The sequence below is a fragment of the Pecten maximus genome, chromosome 11, assembly GCF_902652985.1.
Source record: "Pecten maximus chromosome 11, xPecMax1.1, whole genome shotgun sequence".
Classification (NCBI taxonomy): Eukaryota; Metazoa; Mollusca; class Bivalvia; order Pectinida; family Pectinidae; genus Pecten; species Pecten maximus.
The window spans coordinates 42,785,488-42,809,522 of record NC_047025.1 but is presented as its reverse complement, the minus strand read 5'-3'; the positions used below and the strand labels follow the sequence as shown (position 1 = coordinate 42,809,522).

The 24,035-nt window shown below is 38.8% G+C and overlaps 2 protein-coding genes across 2 annotated transcripts; one reads left to right on the top strand and one right to left on the bottom strand.

Moving 5' to 3' along the window:
- Positions 1-475: 475 nt before the first annotated feature.
- On the bottom strand, positions 476-16,040 carry LOC117337815 (transcription factor 25-like). Its single transcript, XM_033898937.1, has 16 exons — positions 15,812-16,040; positions 13,667-13,813; positions 13,098-13,225; positions 12,936-13,001; positions 12,432-12,523; positions 11,426-11,556; positions 10,007-10,106; positions 9,193-9,286; positions 8,640-8,732; positions 8,045-8,150; positions 7,241-7,348; positions 6,343-6,620; positions 5,522-5,612; positions 3,427-3,506; positions 2,430-2,502; positions 476-897 (listed from the first exon to the last, which is right to left on the bottom strand). Exons 1-16 carry the CDS (start codon positions 15,989-15,991, stop codon positions 718-720), a joined length of 1,947 nt encoding a protein of 648 aa, XP_033754828.1. The 5' UTR covers positions 15,992-16,040; the 3' UTR covers positions 476-717.
- A 177-nt stretch (positions 16,041-16,217) lies between these two features.
- Positions 16,218-23,159, top strand: LOC117337816 (putative ribosome-binding factor A, mitochondrial). The gene is made up of 5 exons (XM_033898938.1): positions 16,218-16,455; positions 20,343-20,370; positions 20,654-20,815; positions 22,062-22,171; positions 22,471-23,159. Exons 1-5 carry the CDS (start codon positions 16,313-16,315, stop codon positions 23,081-23,083), a joined length of 1,056 nt encoding a protein of 351 aa, XP_033754829.1. The 5' UTR covers positions 16,218-16,312; the 3' UTR covers positions 23,084-23,159.
- Positions 23,160-24,035: the final 876 nt, after the last annotated feature.

Here is a 24,035-nt window from a genome sequence, read left to right as displayed (position 1 = left end):
CACCTAACATCCCCAACCCTCCACTCCTGACACCTAACACCCCCAACCCTCCATTCCTGACACCTAACATCCCCAACCCTCCACTCCTGACACCTAACACCCCCCAACCCTCCACTCCTGACACCTAACACCCCCAACCCTCCACTCCTGACACCTAACACCCCCAACCCTCCACTCCTGACACCTAACATCCCCAACCCTCCACTCCTGACACCTAACACCCCCGACCCTCCACTCCTGACACCTAACATCCCCAACCCTCCACTCCTGACACCTAACACCCCCCAACCCTCCACTCCTGACACCTAACACCCCCAACTCTCCACTCCTGACACCTAGCATCCCCCACTCCTGACACCTAACATCCCCAACCCTCCACTCCTGACACCTAACATCCCCAACCCTCCACTCCTGACACCTAACATCCCCAACCCTCCACTCCTGACACCTAACACCCCAACCCTTCACTCCTAACACCTAGCATCCCCAACTCTCCACTCCTTACACCTAGCATCCACCAATCCTGACACCTAGCATACCCCAATCCTGACACCTACTGTAGCACCCCCACCTAAAACTCCTGAAATCTAGCAGGCCCACTCCCGACACCTAACACCTCAACCCTTACTTGTGATCTCTAGTCTCTGTCTCACTTTCACTTATCCATGACAACTGACCCCTTATATCTAACAACCCCTAATTAACCCATCCCCGACATTAATCCCATTCCCCTGGCTCTATATCATCGTTTTCTGCATTCTCCCCTGGATTATCCACAGGGACTTCCATGGGTCGGATGTTTTGGAGAAGGTCCCGCATGGCATCCATAAGTACTCCAATACCCTGACGGAGGTCATTTCCGTTCTGTCCCGCAGCCCCTGCTGCTGCAGCTGGCTCCTGTCGGGAAAACAACAATTATCTATTATATATATATATATATCCTTGTACAGGTCGGGAATAAACATTACCGTAACTACCTATAATATATATATATATATCCTTGTACAGGTCGGGAATAAACATTACCGTAAACTACCTATAATATATATATATCCTTGTACAGGTCGGGAATAAACATTACCATAACTACCTATAATATATATATATATCCTTGTACAGGTCGGGAATAAACATTACCGTAAACTACCTATAATATATATATATATCCTTGTACAGGTCGGGAATAAACATTACCGTAAACTACCTATAATATATATATATATCCTTGTACAGGTCGGGAATAAACATTACCGTAACTACCTATAATATATATATATATCCTTGTACAGGTCGGGAATAAACATTACTGTAACTACCTATAATATATATATATATCCTTGTACAGGTCGGGAATAAACATTACTGTAACTACCTATAATATATATATATATCCTTGTACAGGTCGGGAATAAACATTACCGTAACTACCTATAATATATATATATATATCCTTGTACAGGTCGGGAATAAACATTACCGTAACTACCTATAATATATATATATATCCTTGTACAGGTCGGGAATAAACATTACCGTAACTACCTATAATATATATATATATCCTTGTACAGGTCGGGAATAAACATTACCGTAACTACCTATAATATATATATATATCCTTGTACAGGTCGGGAATAAACATTACCATAAACTACCTATAATATATATATATATCCTTGTACAGGTCGGGAATAAACATTACCGTAAACTACCTATAATATATATATATATCCTTGTACAGGTCGGGAATAAACATTACCGTAAACTACCTATAATATATATATATATCCTTGTACAGGTCGGGAATAAACATTACTGTAACTACCTATAATATATATATATATCCTTGTACAGGTCGGGAATAAACATTACCGTAACTACCTATAATATATATATATATCCTTGTACAGGTCGGGAATAAACATTACCGTAACTACCTATAATATATATATATATATCCTTGTACAGGTCGGGAATAAACATTACTGTAACTACCTATAATATATATATATATCCTTGTACAGGTCGGGAATAAACATTACTGTAACTACCTATATATATATATATATATCCTTGTACAGGTCGGGAATAAACATTACCGTAACTACCTATAATATATATATATATATCCTTGTACAGGTCGGGAATAAACATTACCGTAAACTACCTATAATATATATATATATCCTTGTACAGGTCGGGAATAAACATTACCGTAACTACCTATAATATATATATATATATCCTTGTACAGGTCGGGAATAAACATTACCGTAACTATCTGTGATGATTTTGTTAAACATTCATAATATTTTGGGATATACAGTTGTTTATGCTAGAATTGGGCTCTTAGCCTTATCTTAATAACTGTGATTTACAGCCGTATTTCTACGGATAATATTGATGAACTTTGACTTGGCAATACATACATCAATGTTAAAGTTTGGCATCAGTGATCGGAAAAATGTTGACAAGGCACCTGCATCTTCTACTGCCCTTCGTCTGTAGAACAATCATGTTAGATAATCAAACACTTGTACCAAAAACTTAATATTTGATTTGGCATAAAAAGTACTTGTCCAATGTTATTAAAAAAATAAAAAGACTTTTTTTACCAAAAAAAAACAAAATGATTTATTCAAACTCTAAGATATGATATTTAGACCCCATAGTAACCTGAACCCTAGCATACTTCTTAGTTTACTGATGCCTTTCAACATTTGCACCAAAAACTTGGAGGTCTGATGCAAGTCATCCAGAGCAATCAGGGTAAAGTGTTTTACCCAAGGTCACAACCGCGACAGCACACACCGGGCAGTTTCTCACCTTCCTGAGAAACAGACACAGTTTGGGAGGATCAGCCATGTACCTCTGATCTTCACCTGAGGGTATGTAACTGGCACTCTAACCAACTGAGTTATCGCAGCCCCAGACGGACGGATGGACAGATGGACATACCGTAATACTCCGTCCAGTTTGATTGTTGTATAAAAAGCGTGTCCCAGGTGTTTCAAATTTGTCTTTTGAGAGATAACTAAACATCTCAACTAATCACTATTGTAAACGTAGAGAGTATAAGGTCACCTTACCAGCTCAGACTAGCAGGGATTTCCCTTCAGCCTAGAGGTAGGATGTTTTGCCATGAGAGTAGGAGGTCGCTAGTTCAAAGCCCAGTATGGGCCAGGTACATTACTCCTTCCTATTACACCATCATGAATAAATGTTGTTTGTTTCCAAAGAATATATTCCCATAATGCATTTCAGACAAAAATAGAACTTAATATACGGAAACAAATGTTTTGTGATTACAATACTGTACAATCTGCTTAGATATCTGACAGCCTTCTCAATATTTATATAGAAACAGAACATACTTAAAACAGTTTGTATCATTAAAACTGCAATTAATTATCTGATGGTGCTCACCTAGCAGGCCTGTCATAGCCACACACAGAGTCCACAGGAGGTAGGGGATCATAGCTCAGAACTGTAGTGTTGGCAATGTCCTGTACATAACAAACAAATAAACAATGTCCTGTACAAACCAAACAAACAAACAAACAATATTCTGTACAAAACAAACAAATAAACAATGTCCTGTACAAAACAAACTAATAAACAATGTCCTGTACATAACAAACAAATAAACAATGTCCTGTACATAACAAACAAATAAATAAACAATGTCCTGTACATAACAAACAAATAAACAATGTCCTATACAAAACAAACAAATAAATAAACCATGTCCTGTACAAAACAAACAAGTAAATAAACAATGTCCTGTACATAACAAACAAATAAATAAACAATGTCCTGTACATAACAAACAAATAAACAATGTCCTGTACAAAACAAACAAATAAACAATGTCCTGTACATAAGAAACAAATAAATAAACAATGTCCTGTACAAAACAAACAAACAAACAAACAATGTCCTGTACATAACAAACAAATAAACAATGTCCTGTACAAAACAAATAAATAAACAATGTCCCGTACAAAACAAACAAATAAACAATGTCCTGTACAAAACACACAAATAAACAATATCTTGTACAAAACAAGCAAATAAACAGTGTAAAAATAAAACAATAAAACAATAAATAGTGTCTCCTAAAGTCACTAAAGAAATCTGATCCTGAAAAAACTTGTTCAATCTGTTGATTTCAGTAATACAGCTGTATATATAATTTCATACCAATCTTTCAATAACTGAACATTTATCAATAAATCAGTAGATCCTGTTTTGTGAAGTCAATACCAACATTTTCTCTTCAATGTAATGTTTAAGTAGAGTCACTGTGGTAAAAGATTTTGATTATAGGAAGTGTTTTTAAAAGTATTTGAACCTGAATCCAAAAGATAAATAAATACTCAGACTTACCGGAGGGAGTAAACTCCATCAGACTTACCAGAGGGAGTAAACTCCATCAGACTTACCGGAGGGAGTAAACTCCATCAGACTTACCGGAGGGAGTAATTAACCAAGATCAACTCTATCAGACTTACCGGAGGGAATCAGACTTACCGGAGGGAGTAAATTCCATCAGACTTACCAGAGGGAGTAAATTCCATTAGACTTACCAGAGGGAATCAGACTTACGGGAGGGAGTAAATTCCATTAGACTTACCGGAGGGCATCAGACTTACCGGAGGGAGTAAATTCCATCAGACTTACAGGAGGGAGTAAACTCCATCAGACTTACCAGAGGGAGTAAACTCCATCAGACTTACTGGAGGGAGTAAATTCCATCAGACTTACAGGAGGGAGTAAACTCCATCAGACTTACCAGAGGGAGTAAACTCCATCAGACTTACTGGAGGGAGTAAATTCCATCAGACTTACAGGAGGGAGTAAACTCCATCAGACTTACCGGAGGGAGTAAACTCCATCAGACTTACCGAAGGGAGTGAACTCCATCAGACTTACCAGAGGGAGTAAATTCCATCAGACTTACCAGAGGGAGTAAACTCCATCAGACTTACTGGAGGGAGTAAATTCCATCAGACTTACAGGAGGGAGTAAACTCCATCAGACTTACCGGAGGGAGTAAACTCCATCAGACTTACCGAAGGGAGTGAACTCCATCAGACTTACCAGAGGGAGTAAATTCCATCAGACTTACCGGAGGGAGTAAACTCCATCAGACTTACCGAAGGGAGTAAACTCCATCAGACTTACCGGAGGGAGTAAACTCTATCAGACTTACCAGAGGGAGTAAACTCTATCAGACTTACCGAAGGGAGTAAACTCCATCAGACTTACCGGAGGGAGTAAACTCCATTAGACTTACCGGAGGGAGTAAACTCTATCAGACTTACCGGAGGGAGTAAATAACCAAGATTAACTCCATCAGACTTACGGGAGGGAGTAAACTCCATCAGACTTACCGAAGGGAGTAAATAACCATGATAGACTCGATCAGACTTACCGGAGGGAGTAAACTCCATCAGACTTACCGGAGGGAGTAAACTCCATCAGACTTACCGGAGGGAGTAAATTCCATCAGACTTACCGGAGGAAGGGCTGCTGTTGCGTCCTTGACCTCTGATATAAGGATGTGTCTGAGGATGTTACGAGGAGTGCCTTGGTACCGTGAGAGGCGTCTGTAAGAAATATCATTTGTAGAAGATGATTTGACATACTGATATATATAACGGCAGATATACCATCATATTACAAACTTTAACATACTGATACATAACGGCAGATATACCATCATATTACAAACTTTAACATACTGATACATAACGGCAGCTATACCATCATATTACAAACTTTAACATACTGGTATATAACGATAGATATACCATCATATTACAAACTTTAACATACTGATATATAACGGCAGATATACCATCATATTACAAACTTTAACATACTGGTATATAACGGCAGATATACCATCATATTACAAACTTTAACATACTGATACATAACGGCAGATATACCACCATATTACAAACTTTAACATACTGGTATATTACAGCAGATATACCATCATATTACAAACTTTAACATACTGATACATAACGGCAGATATACCATCATATTACAAACTTTAACATACTGGTATATAACAGCAGATATACCATCATATTACAAACTTCTCTGATTTATATATATTGTTATTGTATCAGACAGGGACTTGAATAATACACTATCCACATGTATATCATTATATATATATGATATATTTATGAAGTTAAACTGTGTATATAATATTGTTGTTTAATACAATATTTAAGGTTAGTAGAAGTGTAGGATACTGGGTCGGATATGATTTAATCATTCACAATAACATCAGGTGTAGAATGGGGACAGGAAGAGACTCACTTGACTCGACACTGTTCTACCATACTATCCTTGTCCTCTACTCGCTGTAGTACGACCTTGACATTGCGCTCCAGCCACTCCAACACCTCTGGCTGCTTCCAGCATGAGTTACAGCGACCTATATAGAGACCTATCAGCTGTTTCAGAGCAGGAGGCTGGCTGTATTGTGAGTCTGGGCCAAAGAAGGGGTGACTAGAGACTTGAGGGTCAGGGTTCACATTGCACTTGTCCAGGAGGGGATGAAGTAACCCAGGGAACATCATCAGTGAGTCTTGTAGCTGTACAACAATACACAATAAATGTACTCCAATATATCAAATCATATTCACCAGAGGAATGTTTAAATCAGAAATGATTTGAAAAATATATCAAATCATATTCACCAGAGGAATGTTTATATCAGAAATGATTTGAAACAATCATAAAACAGATATTGAGCACAATTTTCTGCAGAGACAATCCATAACACAGTTTCAATATGAAGGCAAACTAAAGGAATTAACCGAGGTCTGTCAATAACCCCTAACCTCTGGTGAGAGATAGAGGAAGTGAAGTATAAAGTCATTATTCATAACAATAGTCATTGATCCCTAGCTGGTATAAAACACTACTGGTGAAAATCAACTTTTAACAGCATTGACCTCACAAATTATGAGCCAATAAATAGCCAATATTCTTACTTTTGCAAGGTATAGAAAAATATCTGTGATATAGATATTTTTTTAGAATTTATCTGTAAATATAAAAGTTATTTTTGGTAATAGTGACACTGACCTTTCACTTCAGATCATGCTCATGTTCAATGCAAATATTCTTGAGCTATTTCTTCAAAATGTGTAAGTTATGTGTAGAATGTGTTAACATGGGTTGTTATTATATACATATTATCTAGACTCACCATAGCATCAGCTTTACTGGGCTCCTCTTCTTGACTTGTTGCCAGGAAAAACATGGCCAATGGTACCGAAAATGCAAAGTTTGGAAGTTGAGTAAGGTTTCTGTGAGCCTGTAAAGGTTGAACAAGAAATAAAGTATGACAGCAGTTCTACACTTATACAATATTTACAATATTTTTATAAATCTAAACAGAAATAATACAAGAGGCCCAATGGGCCTGCATCACTCATCTGGTTTCCACTTCTCTGATGAATTTAATTCCCTGCCCTTAAGTTTTTCAACATGTGCCAAGGTAATTTCCCTTTTGTCAGGTGTTATTATAAAAACCCACCAAATATTTAGATTCTAGGCCTTAATTAACCAGAAGAAATGTTTGAGTGTTTAACAAAGTTCACCCCTGTGATCTTGAATAAAGGTACAGGTACTTTATTTTCGACAAACGGAAAGATGGAAAACAATCACTGCACCACTGCATAAAGTCACTTGACTGTTTGAACCAGTTAAACTACTAATGAAGCCAAGATGATCCAGCTTTCAACAGGAGGTAATTATATATAAACCTTGACCAAAGAAGAGGAAATACCGCCACATTGACACATGCCTAGTGAGCAGAATGACTGATACACAAATCTGTGGTGATGACCTATGGACAATGTGGTATGTACTGTTATTATCCCCACAAATCTGTGGACAGGACCTATGGACACTGTGGTATGTAGTATTCCTCACAAATCTGTGGTGAGGACCTATGGACACTGTGGTATGTACTATTACTATTTCTCACAAATCTATGGTGAGAACCTACCTCCCACTCCTGGTACAGACGAACTAGGAAGGAGAACTCCTGGGCCCTGAGGGCGTAGAAGTCAATCATCAGTAGAACACACATGGGGTCCATCTCTGGTTCCAGGCTGACGTAATGAAAAGGTTTATCACAGAAAATTACTTCAAATAACATTTTTTATGTTTCATTATAAATTTATTAAGTCAAGTTATTATGACTTGTTATAATTTTTTTGAACGAGTGACTCAGTGTTGCAGTGCTAATTAACATTCTCTCAATTTAACTAATTAGGTGACCAGGTACATACAATGTATCCTGATTGGAGGTGTAAAGGTATGGGGACATCTACATAACAACATCGGTTTTCCCTCCAGTATGTCCATACTTGATTTTTTATGGTTTAAAAAGGAATTAAACACAGAAACATAATTCTCTTTGATTGACAATGAAGCGGTCAGATAAAATAATAGTCAAGTATCACCAAAATCCTCAAAGGGATACAACAATTATCAGTAAATCCAACATAATGACACACTAATCAGTCAATGACCCGTAAAATGTAACATACATTATAAATGTACAAAAGGTGGTCACTACATTCTACACAAAAACTCACCTGAGGAGGAGTTTACAGAACTCGAGGGCAGTCTTATTACATCCCTTCTGACCAACAATGGAGAGATGTTTAAATAATGCCAGGAAAAATGGCCTGAAAAAGGAAAGATTAGCTATTAGTGTACTGTGTACTTCATTATCTACAGGACTATGATAGTACACTCAAACATCAAATTCAGATGTATGGTGTAGTTGGTATTTGTTGTTTTTTTTTAAAGAGATGATTATTAAAAACAAGAGGCCCATGGGCCTTAACAGTCACCTGAGTTTTGATATATTTTAGCACATTTGGCCCCCTGTGACCTTGAACGAAAATCAAGGTCATCCATTTGAACAAACTTGGTAGCCCTTCATCCCAGCATGCTTCATACCTTATATTTGGTCTCTGGGCCTTTGGTTATCAAGAAGAAGTCGTTCAAAGATTTTACTATATTTGACCCCTGTGACCTTGAATGAAAGTCAAGGTCATCCATTTGAACAAACTATAGTTATCTAAGAGGAAGGAATTTTCCCCTTAAATCTTACAAACATTCAATGTAGTATGATGTTTATACCTGTTCTCAGATCGTTTGAAGTCAAGACGACACGTCCCCGTGGTAAGGCTAAATACAGGATGGAAGGAGAGTTCACACGACAGCAAGGCTCTCTCTGAAACAGCAATAAATTGGAAATATTAAACTTAAATATTAATCTGCACAATGTCATGGTAGATATTTTGTTCCATGACACTCTAAAGTGCAAGCAGGTTACTATAAACAATCTTTTTGTGGTAATCTGATTGTACATTTTGTGGTGCGATGTTCAACAAGAGATCAGTGGTATTGTTACAACCATCATTGTATGATGTATTATTGCCAAGTTCCTATTAATGGTAAAGCAAAGAGAGCAGAGGTTCACATAACACCCCCACCCCCACCCTCAATAAAATAAATCGGCCCAGGGGTTTATCAGATATCCAATACAAGTATCAGCTTATCATAGATAGAGGGATACATAATACCTCCTTTTTTAATTTGGTTAAGGTTGTTTCTTACCTGTTCTGACGACATCTGTTACCTGTTCTGACGACATTTGTTACCTGTTCTGACGACATCTGTTACCTGTTCTGACGACATTTGTTACCTGTTCTGACGACATTTGTAACCTGTTCTGACGACATCTGTTACCTGTTCTGACGACATTTGTAACCTGTTCTGACGACATTTGTTACCAAGCTGTTCTGACGACATTTGTAACCTGTTCTGACAACATTTGTTACCTGTTCTGACGACATCTGTTACCTGTTCTGATGACATTTGTTACCTGTTCTGACGACATTTGTTACCTGTTCTGACGACATTTGTTACCTGTTCTGATGACATTTGTTACCTATTAGTTCTGCAGAGGCCTGGGCATCTTCCCCCATGTGGAACACCTCGCTGAGCTGGAGTAACGCCGCCACATGGTAAGGATGAAGCTGTATCAGGTTCTGAAATAGGGACAATACACTCTCACTGGCAATTTTAGGCATCAGACAAAATATCTGTTCTTAATATACCAATAAGCACATGTAGGTTATAACTGCTATGCTTTGTATATTTACATGTAGGTACTTACTGCTAGGGTTTGTATATACATGTAGGTACTTACTGTTATGGTTTGTATATACATGTAGGTACTTACTGCTAGGGTTTGTATATATACATGTCGGTACTTACTGCTATGGTTTGTATATATACATGTAGGTACTTACTGCTATAGCTTGTATATATACATGTAGGTACTTACTGCTAGGGTTTGTATATATACATGTATGTACTTACCGTTATGGTTTGTATATATACATGTAGGTACTTACTGCTATGGTTTGTATATATACATGTAGGTACTTACTGTTATAGTTTGTATATATACATGTAGGTACTTACTGCTAAGGTTTGTATATACATGTAGGTACTTACTGCTATGGTTTGTATATATACATGTAGGTACTTACTGCTAGGGTTTGTATATATACATGTAGGTACTTACTGTTATAGTTTGTATATATACATGTAGGTACTTACTGCTAAGGTTTGTATATACATGTAGGTACTTACTGCTATGGTTTGTATATATACATGTAGGTACTTACTGCTATGGTTTGTATACATGTGGGTACTTACTGCTATGGTTTGTATATACATGTAGGTACTTACTGTTATGGTTTGTATACATGTAGGTACTTACTGCTATGGTTTGTATATATACATGTAGGTACTTACTGCTATGGTTTGTATATATACATGTAGGTACTTACTGCTATGGTTTGTATATATACATGTAGGTACTTACTGCTATGGTTTGTATATATACATGAAGGTACTTACTGCTAGGGTTTGTATATATACATGTAGGTACTTACTGCTATAGTTTGTATATATACATGTAGGTACTTACTGCTAGGGTTTGTATATATACATGTAGGTACTTACTGTTATGGTTTGTATATATACATGTAGGTACTTACTGTTATGGTTTGTATACATGTAGGTACTTACTGTTATGGTTTGTATACATGTAGGTACTTAATTGGCGATATAACGAGGGTAGACTGTACTTACTGCTATGGGTGTATATATATATACATGTAGGTACTTACTGCTATGGTTTCGTATAAATATAAAATGTACTTACTGCTGTGGGTGTATATATATACATGTAGGTACTTAATGGTTTCGTATAAATATAAAATGTACTTACTGCTATGGGTGTATATATATACATGTAGGTACTTAATGGTTTCGTATAAATATAAAATGTACTTACTGCAATATTCTGGGGATTCAGAGATTCTACAGCATCATAAAACTGGAACTCAACATCCTGGTAACTCTGGCTGTGTTCAAAGGTAAAATACTGACAGCCAGCTCTTGTCTCCAGTAAGGACATGGTCAATCCTACAGTGATAACAATGTAATATAGGATTGTCTCCAGTAAGGACATGGTCAATCCTACAGTGATAACAAGGTAATGTAGGATTGTCTCCAGTAAGGACATGGTCAATCCTACAGTGATAACAATGTAATGTAGGATTGTCTCCAGTGAGGACATGGTCAATCGTTCAGTGATAACAATGTAATGTAGGATTGTCTCCAGTAAGGACATGGTCAATCCTACAGTGATAACAATGTAATGTAGGATTGTCTCCAGTAAGGACATTGTCAATCCTACAGTAATAATAATGTAATGTAGGATTGTCTCCAGTAAGGACATTGTCAATCCTACAGTGATAACAATGTAGTGTAGGATTGTCTCCAGTAAGGACATGGTCAATCCTACAGTGATAATAATGTTATGTAGGATTGTCTCCAGTAAGGACATGGTCAATCCTACAGTGATAATAATGTAATGTAGGATTGTCTCCAGTAAGGACATGGTCAATCCTTCAGCGATAACAAGGTAATGTAGGATTGTCTCCAGTAAGGACATTGTCAATCCTACAGTGATAACAATGTAATGTAGGATTGTCTCCAGTAAGGACATGGTCAATCCTACAGTGATAATAATGTAGTGTAGGATTGTCTCCAGTAAGGACATTGTCAATCCTTCAGCGATAACAAGGTAATGTAGGATTGTCTCCAGTAAGGACATTGTCAATCCTACAGTAATGTAGGATTCAGTGTTTTATAGGTTTTATCACCGACAGTGAATGATAATCTACAACATGTACAGTTACTGTAGGAACTATGTACTCCTAACTTTGATAAAAATGAACGAAATATTCTATAAATAACTAACACTGACCAGTCTCACCACAGTATATCATACTGACCAGTTTTACCCATCGGCGGCCAGTTGTCCCGAGGAGTGGTCAACCAAGAGACTTTCTGCCGCGTCCTCCCTCGTTGTTGACGCTGACGACGGCTGAAACCAACATTAGCATTAATAGTTAAATTTATTTACGATATCTCACCCCAGTATGATCAAAGAATAAATTATAATTTCAACTTAATCAAGAGCATCATTTGTTTACACAAAAGACACTGATCACTTCTGTAAAGTCTGATTAATCTACTTGGTAGTCATCCTACAGATGTATCACAATGGTCTGGAATCTAACGATCTAAAGCTAACAACAAACTGTCAGGAAACTACTGCTGTAGACTACAGGTATCAACAATCTTATAATGACAGGTCAGATTCAGGAACCATAAATACAAACAGTTTTACAAATATAATAAAATCATTTTGATAATGAAACATTCTATAGTTGAAATTTTAAAATTAACACAAAGATAACATAGGATACTTTTTGTAACAAAGCCATTTCTCATACCTGTTTTCCGCTTGTACAACTCGTGAGCCAAATATCCGTCTCATCTCATTGTCAGGGTTCAGATTTCTACAGATATAACATAGTGAGAAGATTATACACAACATCTGTCCAAACTAATGCAGACGTATCATTTCAAACTTTCTAAGTAAATAAATAACATACTTGTGTTCCACAAAGAGAAGAGCTCTCATTTTTTGTGTGATAGGAGTTGAGGATGGGATGTCTCCATTGTCCTCCGGGTTCCTTGCTCCATCTCTCAGCATCAGATTGTCCTCAAAGTCTTCTTCAGCCTACAATTAATGAGTTAATACAATATTGTATATTGTCAGCCTACAATTACAGAGTTAATACAATATTGTATATTGTCAACCTACAATAAATGTGTTAATACAATATTGTATGTAACTTGTCAGCAGACAATCATTCTAGTGAGTCAATACAATATTGCAATGTCAACCTTAATATTGAGTTAATACAATGTTGAATTTTTATGTTCTTATTTGGTTGTATTGTTTTCCCCAGTCTAAATTTGTAAGTATGGCCAACTCAGTCTAAATTTTTAAGTATGGCCAACTCAGTCTAAATGTTTAATTATTGCTATTATTGCTAACTCAGTCTAAATGTTTAATTATTGCTAACTCAGTCTAAATGTTTAATTATTGCCAACTCATCAATTTTTACCAGACACAGCTGTTAACTTGTTACCACTATGTGGACACAGTTTAACTTACATGAGCATCTTTGTTTGCTTTTTCTTTTTGTTTTTTCTTCTTTTTCTTCTTTTTCTTCTTTCTGGTGTCTGTCTGGTTTTCTGGTTGTTCTGTCGGAAGAACTTCTTCATCATTGATATCATCTTCATTGTTATCTTCATCTTCCAACTACAGAGTACAAGATACAATTGTTCAGAAAAATTTCTGATGAGAAATGTTTTGGTTTTATTTTTTTTCGTATAAATACAAAATACATATGAAGAACAATGGTAAGCAGACCAACTTCAGTGTGCACAGTGACCACAGTGACCACAAATATTTCAAAAAGTTTGTATGAAAACTGTAGTTGTTAACAAACAAAGGTAAAGATGCATAACTCACTATGAAAATGTTCAAACACAAGGGCTGAGTATAATATCAATGAAGTTTCAAAAAGTTTGATGAAAAATTTTAGGAGCTTTCTACAGAATGTTCAGTTTGAAATCATAGTAGTAAAATGGGCATATCTGTAATCAAATTAGGCTGTAAAACTGACTTGACATGTGCAAAACATACGTTTGATGACTAAATCAGTTGGTCAGACCAGATTAGGTCTACAATCAGACCTAAAAGGGCATGACTGACATAAAATCAGTAGGCTACATCCAAATGGTTAAAAATTAAGTTGGAATTTGATGAAAACTGTGACAATATGAAGGATTTGCCAAGTCAAGATCTTGGACACAGGCAGATGGATGACACAGTCCAATTTAATATCCCTATTATAGTGTATAGAGAGGGTTACACCATAGCGAAGTTTCCTCTGGTGTTTACCAGGTGATCAATATTTATTTGATAAATGTTTTTCTGTCAAAATGTCTAAGGTCTGGTATTGGGGGCCAGATACTCCAATAATATTAGAGGTTTACCATGTCGCTGATCTACCATTACACAAAGGTGAGCTAAGACCTCATATAGAACAGCCAGAATTGAGTAGGAAGTCACCCCAGGGATTGTACTCGACCCTCTTATGTTTCTGTGTTATGTACAAAATAATAAACTAGTTGCAATCCCCCCTGAAAACTTTATTACTATCTCTACACAGCTTTTGATAACTTCTTTGTTGACTTATCGGCGAGTAGAGTTTTGACAGTGAGAGAAATAACTCTAACAATCAAAGTCATACAATAAAACCGACCATGTAGAAAGATAAGAAAGAACTATAGGTATCCAGCTGATATCATGTTTATTCCATACACATGATGCCACAACAATTATGAAAGACCAAAGAAGTTATCTGTTAACTTATCATATTTAACATATACATATCAATTTCTAATAATGTTAATAATGTTAACAGGTAATGTGTGTGGTTATGAGATGTTTGTTGGTCTTTTGGGGTTTTTTGGTTTAATCGTATTGCCGGCTACGTTAACGCAGCTAGGGGGTGTCACTGTCAGAAACGACCATCTATATAGATCAGAAATCGTCCGTCCATCGTCCAGAGACTAAGTACGTAAGTATTTCCTCAATGGAAGGCAAAGTCTTTTTTTCACCCTTAATGTTCGGATATTCTATTGCCAATTAAACACAAAGAGTTCCACAATATGTGTATAAATGTAGCGAAACTGGACTGGGTAGATCATCGGCGACCAGGTAGCTCAGTGTCCGTCTAGAGTTCTGAGGGTCCGGGTTCGAACCCCAGTCTGGCTGCTACATTTTCTATTTTTTCTCTTGTTACATAATTGGAGCCCAACTAAAATACCCACTGTGATGGTATAAGGGTCTCGTGTGTATTCGAGGGCGAAGACTTGAGAAAAAGGAGGGAGGAATGTAGCGGAACTGGACTGGGTCTATCATCGTCGACCAGGTGGTAGAGTGTCTATAGTTCGGAGGGTCCCAGGTTCGAACCCAGGTCTAGCTGCTACATTTTATCCTTCTCCTGTTACATAATTGGCGAGCTTGTCTACCCTTGTTTAAATCATTGGGAGTATGCTTAGCAAGGCGATATCCGGGGGCGAAGACTTGAAAAAAAGGAGGGAGGAATGTAGTAGAACTGAATTGGGTCAATCATCGGCGACCAGGTAGCTCAGGGGTAGAGTGTCCGTCTAGAGTTCTGAGGGTCCCGGGTTCGAACCCCGGTCTGGCTGCTACATTTTCTCATTCTCATGTTACATATAAACTTACCAGTTCAAATGGATTTAGAGGTACATTTTTCGTGGGTTTGCTTTTCTTCGATTTCCTACTTGTGCTTTCGTTGTTTTCAGTGCCGTCACTCTCTTCTCCTGACTCGTTACTCACAACTGGTAACTGATCTATTTCCTGGTGTGTCTTTCCTTGAAGTTTTCTCAATGCTCGACTCGACATATTGACTGAAACGAAAGTTGACAGTTCAAGCACTTGCACAACAGTGACACAACACATGTAGATCGTAGTCTCAAAGATGCTTACTTTTGCATTTCACGACTAAAGTATAATTTTTTCATGGTTTCATACTCTAGAGGAAGTTATGACGATGAAAAACAATTGAAAATGTTAGCATTTTATCATATAGCCATGTTTTTAGAAAATAATAACAAATTAAACTGAATATTTTATATCCGCCATTCACTGCGGAGCTGCAACATGGATGCGCCCATTCGAGAATGGCAGTGGTAGGATAGCTATGCTAAGCAAAGGGACATTTCAATGATTAAGAATATGTTGAAATTACGAAATCTCAGTGAATTGACCTCCATGGTTGCTGGTACACGATCTAAAACAGTATCTGCAGTTTCCACAATTACCAGATTAGATAAGATGATGAAAAAGATGAAGAAAAAAGACGAAAGGTGAGTTGATTGGCAGACCAAAGCAATGATGTGGTCTTTGTTCTTGTGTTTCTGGTTTGAAAGAGCAGACTTCACCAGACCTATCTATCAGAATGCCCAAGTCTGGTGTCAGGACCAGAGGAAACTCGGGCAAGTTTTAGCTTGACTAGTAATTTTTACATAAATTAAAACTTCTGCATTACATATAACATTTTGTCTATATTTGTTCCGAGTCCGTGAAGAAGGTTGTACAAATCCCGTACCTGTATATACTTAACTGATAGTTGTACAAATCCCGTACCTGTATATACTTAACTGATAGTTGTGGGACTGGAGCAGTGGTGACTGTGGTGTATGATGCCACTTGTACTTGTTGGACTGGAGCAGTGTTGAGTGGTGTATGATTCCACTTGTACTTGTTGGACTGGAGCAGTGGTGACTGTGGTGTATAATGCCACTTGTACTTGTTGGACTGGAGCAGTGGTGAGTGGTATATGATGCCACTTGTACTTGTTGGACTGGAGCAGTGGTGAGTGGTGTATGATGCCACTTGTACTTGTTGGACTGGAGCAGTGGTGAGTGGTGTATGATGCCACCTGTACTTGTTGGACTGGAGCAGTGGTGAGTGGTATATGATGCCACTTGTACTTGTTGGACTGGAGCAGTGGTGACTGTGGTGTATAATGCCACTTGTACTTGTTGGACTGGAGCAGTGGTGAGTGGTATATGATGCCACTTGTACTTGTTGGACTGGAGCAGTGGTGAGTGGTATATGATGCCACTTGTACTTGTTGGACTGGAGCAGTGGTGACTGTGGTGTATAATGCCACTTGTACTTGTTGGACTGGAGCAGTGGTGACTGGTGTATGATGCCACTTGTACTTGTTGGACTGGAGCAGTGGTGAGTGGTATATGATGCCACTTGTACTTGTTGGACTGGAGCAGTGGTGAGTGGTGTATGATGCCACTTGTACTTGTTGGACTGGAGCAGTGGTGACTGTGGTGTATAATGCCACTTGTACTTGTTAGACTGGAGCAGTGGTGACTGGTGTATGATGCCACTTGTACTTGTTGGACTGGAGCAGTGGTGACTGGTGTATGATGCCACTTGTACTTGTTGGACTGGAGCAGTGGTGACTGTGGTGTATAATGCCACATGTACTTGTTGGACTGGAGCAGTGGTGACTGGTGTATGATGCCACTTGTACTTGTTGGACTGGAGCAGTGGTGAGTGGTATATGATGCCACTTGTTCTTGTTGGACTGGAATAGTGGTGAGTGGTATATGATGCCACTTGTACTTGTTGGACTGGAGCAGTGGTGAGTGGTATATGATGCCACTTGTACTTGTTGGACTGGAGCAGTGGTGACTGTGGTGTATAATGTCACTTGTACTTGGACTGGAGCAGTGGTGAGTGGTGTATGATGCCACTTGTACTTGTTGGACTGGAGCAGTGTAGGTGGTGTATAATGTCACTTGTACTTGGACTGGAGCAGTGGTGAGTGGTATATGATGCCACTTGTACTTGTTGGACTGGAGCAGTGGTGACTGGTGTATAATGCCACTTGTACTTGTTGGACTGGAGCAGTGGTCACTGGTGTATAATGCCACTTGTACTTGTTGGACTGGAGCAGTGGTGAGTGGTATATGATGCCACTTGTACTTGTTGGACTGGAGCAGTGGTGAGTGGTGTATGATGCCACTTGTACTTGTTGGACTGGAGCAGTGGTGACTGTGGTGTATAATGCCACTTGTACTTGTTAGACTGGAGCAGTGGTGACTGGTGTATGATGCCACTTGTACTTGTTGGACTGGAGCAGTGGTGACTGGTGTATGATGCCACTTGTACTTGTTGGACTGGAGCAGTGGTGACTGTGGTGTATAATGCCACATGTACTTGTTGGACTGGAGCAGTGGTGACTGGTGTATGATGCCACTTGTACTTGTTGGACTGGAGCAGTGGTGAGTGGTATATGATGCCACTTGTTCTTGTTGGACTGGAACAGTGGTGAGTGGTATATGATGCCACTTGTACTTGTTGGACTGGAGCAGTGGTGAGTGGTATATGATGCCACTTGTACTTGTTGGACTGGAGCAGTGGTGACTGTGGTGTATAATGTCACTTGTACTTGGACTGGAGCAGTGGTGAGTGGTGTATGATGCCACTTGTACTTGTTGGACTGGAGCAGTGTAGGTGGTGTATAATGTCACTTGTACTTGGACTGGAGCAGTGGTGAGTGGTATATGATGCCACTTGTACTTGTTGGACTGGAGCAGTGGTGACTGGTGTATGATGCCACTTGTACTTGTTGGACTGGAGCAGTGGTGACTGTGGTGTATAATGCCACTTGTACTTGTTGGACTGGAGCAGTGTAGGTGGTGTACGATGCCACTTTTACTTGTTGGACTGGAGCAGTGGTGACTGTGGTGTATAATGCCACTTGTACTTGTTGGACTGGAGCAGTGGTGACTGGTGTATAATGCCACTTGTACTTGTTGGACTGGAGCAGTGGTCACTGGTGTATAATGCCACTTGTACTTGTTGGACTGGAGCAGTGGTGAGTGGTATATGATGCCACTTGTACTTGTTGGACTGGAGCAGTGGTGAGTGGTGTATGATGCCACTTGTACTTGTTGGACTGGAGCAGTGGTGAGTGGTATATGATGCCACTTGTACTTGTTGCACTGGAGCAGTGGTGAGTGGTGTATGATGCCACTTGTACTTGTTGGACTGGAGCAGTGGTGACTGGTGTATAATGCCACTTGTACTTGTTAGACTGGAGCAGTGGTGACTGGTGTATGATGCCACTTGTACTTGTTGGACTGGAGCAGTGGTGACTGGTGTATAATGCCACTTGTACTTGTTGGACTGGAGCAGTGGTGACTGGTGTATGATGCCACTTGTACTTGTTGGACTGGAGCAGTGGTGAGTGGTATATGATGCCACTTGTACTTGTTGCACTGGAGCAGTGGTGAGTGGTGTATGATGCCACTTGTACTTGTTGGACTGGAGCAGTGGTGAGTGGTATATGATGCCACTTGTACTTGTTGGACTGGAGCAGTGGTGAGTGGTGTATGATGCCACTTGTACTTGTTGGACTGGAGCAGTGGTGACTGGTGTATAATGCCACTTGTACTTGTTAGACTGGAGCAGTGGTGACTGGTGTATGATGCCACTTGTACTTGTTGGACTGGAGCAGTGGTGACTGGTGTATAATGCCACTTGTACTTGTTGGACTGGAGCAGTGGTGACTGGTGTATGATGCCACTTTTACTTGTTGGACTGGAGCAGTGGTGACTGTGGTGTATAATGCCACTTTTACTTGTTGGACTGGAGCAGTGGAGTTGGTGTACAATGCCACTTGTACTTGTTGGACTGGAGCAGTGGTGACTGTGGTGTATAATGCCACTTTTACTTGTTGGACTGGAGCAGTGGAGTTGGTGTACAATGCCACTTGTACTTGTTGGACTGGAGCAGTGGTGACTGTGGTGTATAATGCCACTTTTACTTGTTGGACTGGAGCAGTGGAGTTGGTGTACAATGCCACTTGTACTTGTTGGACTGGAGCAGTGGTGACTGTGGTGTATAATGCCACTTTTACTTGTTGGACTGGAGCAGTGGAGTTGGTGTACAATGCCATTTGAACTTGTAGGACTGAAAAAGTGGTGGTGGTGCATGATGCCACATGTAGAGAAATGTCAACCACTGGCACATAGCAGATTTGTAAGGCATGTTTGCAGCACATTTATTTAAATATTGTATAAACTCATGCAGGATATAAAATGTTCTGTGTGTAGCTACATGGTGTAGATTTGTCTCTATATCAGAATCTACAATATTGGTACATATTGTACTGGCAAAAAGCATTAAATATTGTAATTTTTGAAAATGTCCTTTTCTTTTTCAGGAGCGATAAATGGTTTCTGACTCCATTAGTAAGTACACTTTCTTCTCTATGTCCATCACATTAAACATTGTTACTTCCTGCTGCACATTAAAGTCCTTTAATGATTAGGATGAAGTTATTACAGTAAAAGATCATGATAACCAGAAAGATGTTAAAAGTAATGATCATGATGATATCATACATCGAAACATAGCCTTTCTGGACAATGTGGAGAGACAAATATACACACTCCTGAAGACCATTCAATATTTAGAACTTGTATCACACTGTACATGTTTATGTGTTATTTCTTGTTTCATTATTGAAAATAGAGCTCACAAAAAGGTCCCAAACATCATACTGGAAAGGCTAGGTACAGTACAGCAGGAACCAAGAGGAAAGCTGAACACATCAGTAACCTACTGTTTGGTCCCATCAGTCAGATTATGTGTAGAGGAGTGCTGGACTCCAGGATTAAAGTGGAGTTATCACAGGTAACTCATGATCCTTCACTATTGTTTCATTTTCTTCTTCTCAACACAGACTTCATACCTTAACTTCAGAAGATTTATTATGTCATCAGAACAGTCAGGATGACATAGTCATTTTGATTTGATGATATGAAACATTTTCATATTTTCTTTTTAAATTTTTGATTACCACTGAAATTGATTTAACCAACTGGGACAAAATCCATGATCTATGGGAGAAGAAGTGCCTAAAGTGTTAGAGAGCTCCCAGCAGTGACACATGTACAATGAGAGCAAAATGTAGTTCTTTAAAAATCACTTAACCAAGTCTGGACATGCCACATTTTAACCAGTCAGAACATCCTTGTGGCTTGGCTGTGAAGGTCACTCTCCTAGTATCTTAGGAACTTGGTTCAAGGTCATTGTCCTGTACCTTAGTGACTTGGTTCAAGGTCATTGTCCTGTACTATAGTGGCTTGGTTCAAGGTCATTGTCCTGTACCTTAGTGGCTTGGTTCAAGGTCATTGTCCTGTACCTTAGTGGCTTGGTTCAAGGTCATTGTCCTGTACCTTAGTGGCTTGGTTCAAGGTCATTGTCCTGTACCTTAGTGACTTGGTTCAAGGTCATTGTCCTGTACCTTAGTGACTTGGTTCAAGGTCATTGTCCTGTACCTTAGTGGCTTGGTTCAAGGTCATTGTCCTGTACCTTAGTGGCTTGGTTCAAGGTCATTGTCCTGTACCTTAGTGGCTTGGTTCAAGGTCATTGTCCTGTACCTTAGTGGCTTGGTTCAAGGTCATTGTCCTGTACCTTAGTGACTTGGTTCAAGGTTATTGTCCTGTACCTTAATTAGTGGCTTGGTTCAAGGTCATTGTCCTGTACCTTAGTGGCTTGGTTCAAGGTCATTGTCCTGTACCTTAGTGGCTTGGTTCAAGGTCATTGTCCTGTACCTTAGTGGCTTGGTTCAAGGTCATTGTCCTTTACCTTAGTGACTTGGTTCAAGGTCATTGTCCTGTACCTTAATGACTTGGTTCACTGTGCTGGTATCTTTAGTTAGTAACTTAGCTCAATATTACTGTACTGTTAACTATGCAATAGACTGGCTCAAAGTCAAACCCATTATTTGAAGAGAATCATGTTCATGGTCACTGAAATTCAGTTTGTAAAATGAATCGGACACTGGGTCAAAATAATGCTTAGTATATTTGTTGGTGTTTGTGCTAATTCCTGTAATTGATGATTGTAGTGATATCCAGATGTTTTACCTACACAGGTCAGTATCCTGGCAGATTTCAGCCTCATTAAAGTACATTGGTTAGCCTGCGACAAAGTGGACCACATACTGACAGAGGGAATTCTCCAGAAAAAGGCTGTGGCTTTGCAGTAAGTAACCACACATCAAATGCAACACAGAAATGGTATACCTACATATATTGAAATTCTACAGAACCATGTATTAATCTTATGGGGTAAACCAGTCTTACTAATGTGACCTTGACCCATGTCAAGGTCACAAAATATGTTTACAGTTACTTGTACATTACTATGACCAGTATAAAAACAAATCCCTGCAGTGATAATAATAAGTAATTGTCTTACTAACAGTACATATATATTGCTCCATCTAAAAGAGAGTAGTTTATTGTACTTGCACAGTAAATTTGTCACTGTATTTTTTTCAGAGACCTAGTGAAAGAACTTCAAATTATATCTAATGTGCCACCAGTCAAGTTTGTGAAGGATATGTCACTAGCAAGTGTCCAGGAGGTGGAACGGCTTCTCCAACAGGTTGACCTGGATCTGCTCGACGAGGCTACGGACAGTGACGGAGAAACCACGGACAGTGAGATCACAGAAACTAGGCTGGAAATACCTGAGGATATACCTGTATCTACAGCATTTAAAGATATATCAAAACGCTTCAGTTCAGAGGACACAAGTTACCAAGTAAATGAGGATGAGAACACGGATATGATATCTAGCCACAATAGGATACAACCAACAGACCTCACCAACAGATTTAGACAAGACCTGTATGGCATTGACCATGAAGCTATGATGCAAAAACTGAAGACACTCAAGTCTGGTCTGCGAAAAAAGACAACTTTTTATGAGGTTGAACCTGAGATAGTTCAAACCAATATAGACAGGAAACAGGTCAGAGAACAATACGCTAAAATGTTACAGATTCAGAGAAATCAGAGGCAGATCCTGAGGAAGGAGAGAAAAAATAAATACAATGTGTATTATGGGAGAGATGGAAATGATGATTTAGAAGATTTTCTTTTTAGATAACTGGCCATGGTCTGATGACTGCTTTAAGTATGTAATGTGTACATGTTCCATCACCTATAAATTCCACATAAAACAACTTACTTGATTTTGTTTTATTTTATTGCATGCTGTCAATTAGTGATTTGATTAGGAAGGGCCAACACCAGACAAAGAAATATATCCAATTCAAACAAGCAAGTTAAGAGTTACAGCAAACACTTCATAAATGATGCAGAAATTTTATCAACGGTTTTCATTTTCATGCCCAGAAATTGGAGACCATCAGGTTCCCATGTTTTGACCAAGAAACCAAGTTCCAAGACACTGGATCAATCATGTTCCAATGTACATTCACATTTTCAGCAATTATTTGTACAATGTAGGTATTACTACGCTGTGAGTGACCAAGTACTAGGTAACATTTACAGAGGCTTCGCTAGACATCAGACCTACTCCCATAGACTCATCTCGTTATGACTGATAACTGATGTGTTATATGTTATGGTTTTATGGTGGTGATATGTTGGACGTCAGAGCTCTGACAGAGCATAGCAGAGGCAGGGTATGAATTCAAATTCAAATCCTGAGTAACAATTTTAGGGTCCCTGCCACATCTCTTAATAACCTCTGTGTATTAGGTTGTGATATTGTAAGGGACTTCTCAGTGTTGAGCCCTAGAACTAAATATAACTGTTTCTTAATGCCCAGCAAGTTTGTACCTGGCACATGGTTAAAGGTTAGGAATCTCGAACATTTCCAAGTTTGTCTATTTTAGTTCTCCAAAGGGTCATTTCCTCTAGATTTGAATCAATGCAACCTATTAGGCTTCCAATAAAATCTGGCTGGTATCTATCTTGTATTATAGGATGACCGTCGCTATAAATAGTTCCGTGTGTAGGATGACGGTGATTATTTATAAATAGTTCTGTGTAGGATGACGGGGACTGTATCTGTGATTGAAATACAAGCAAAG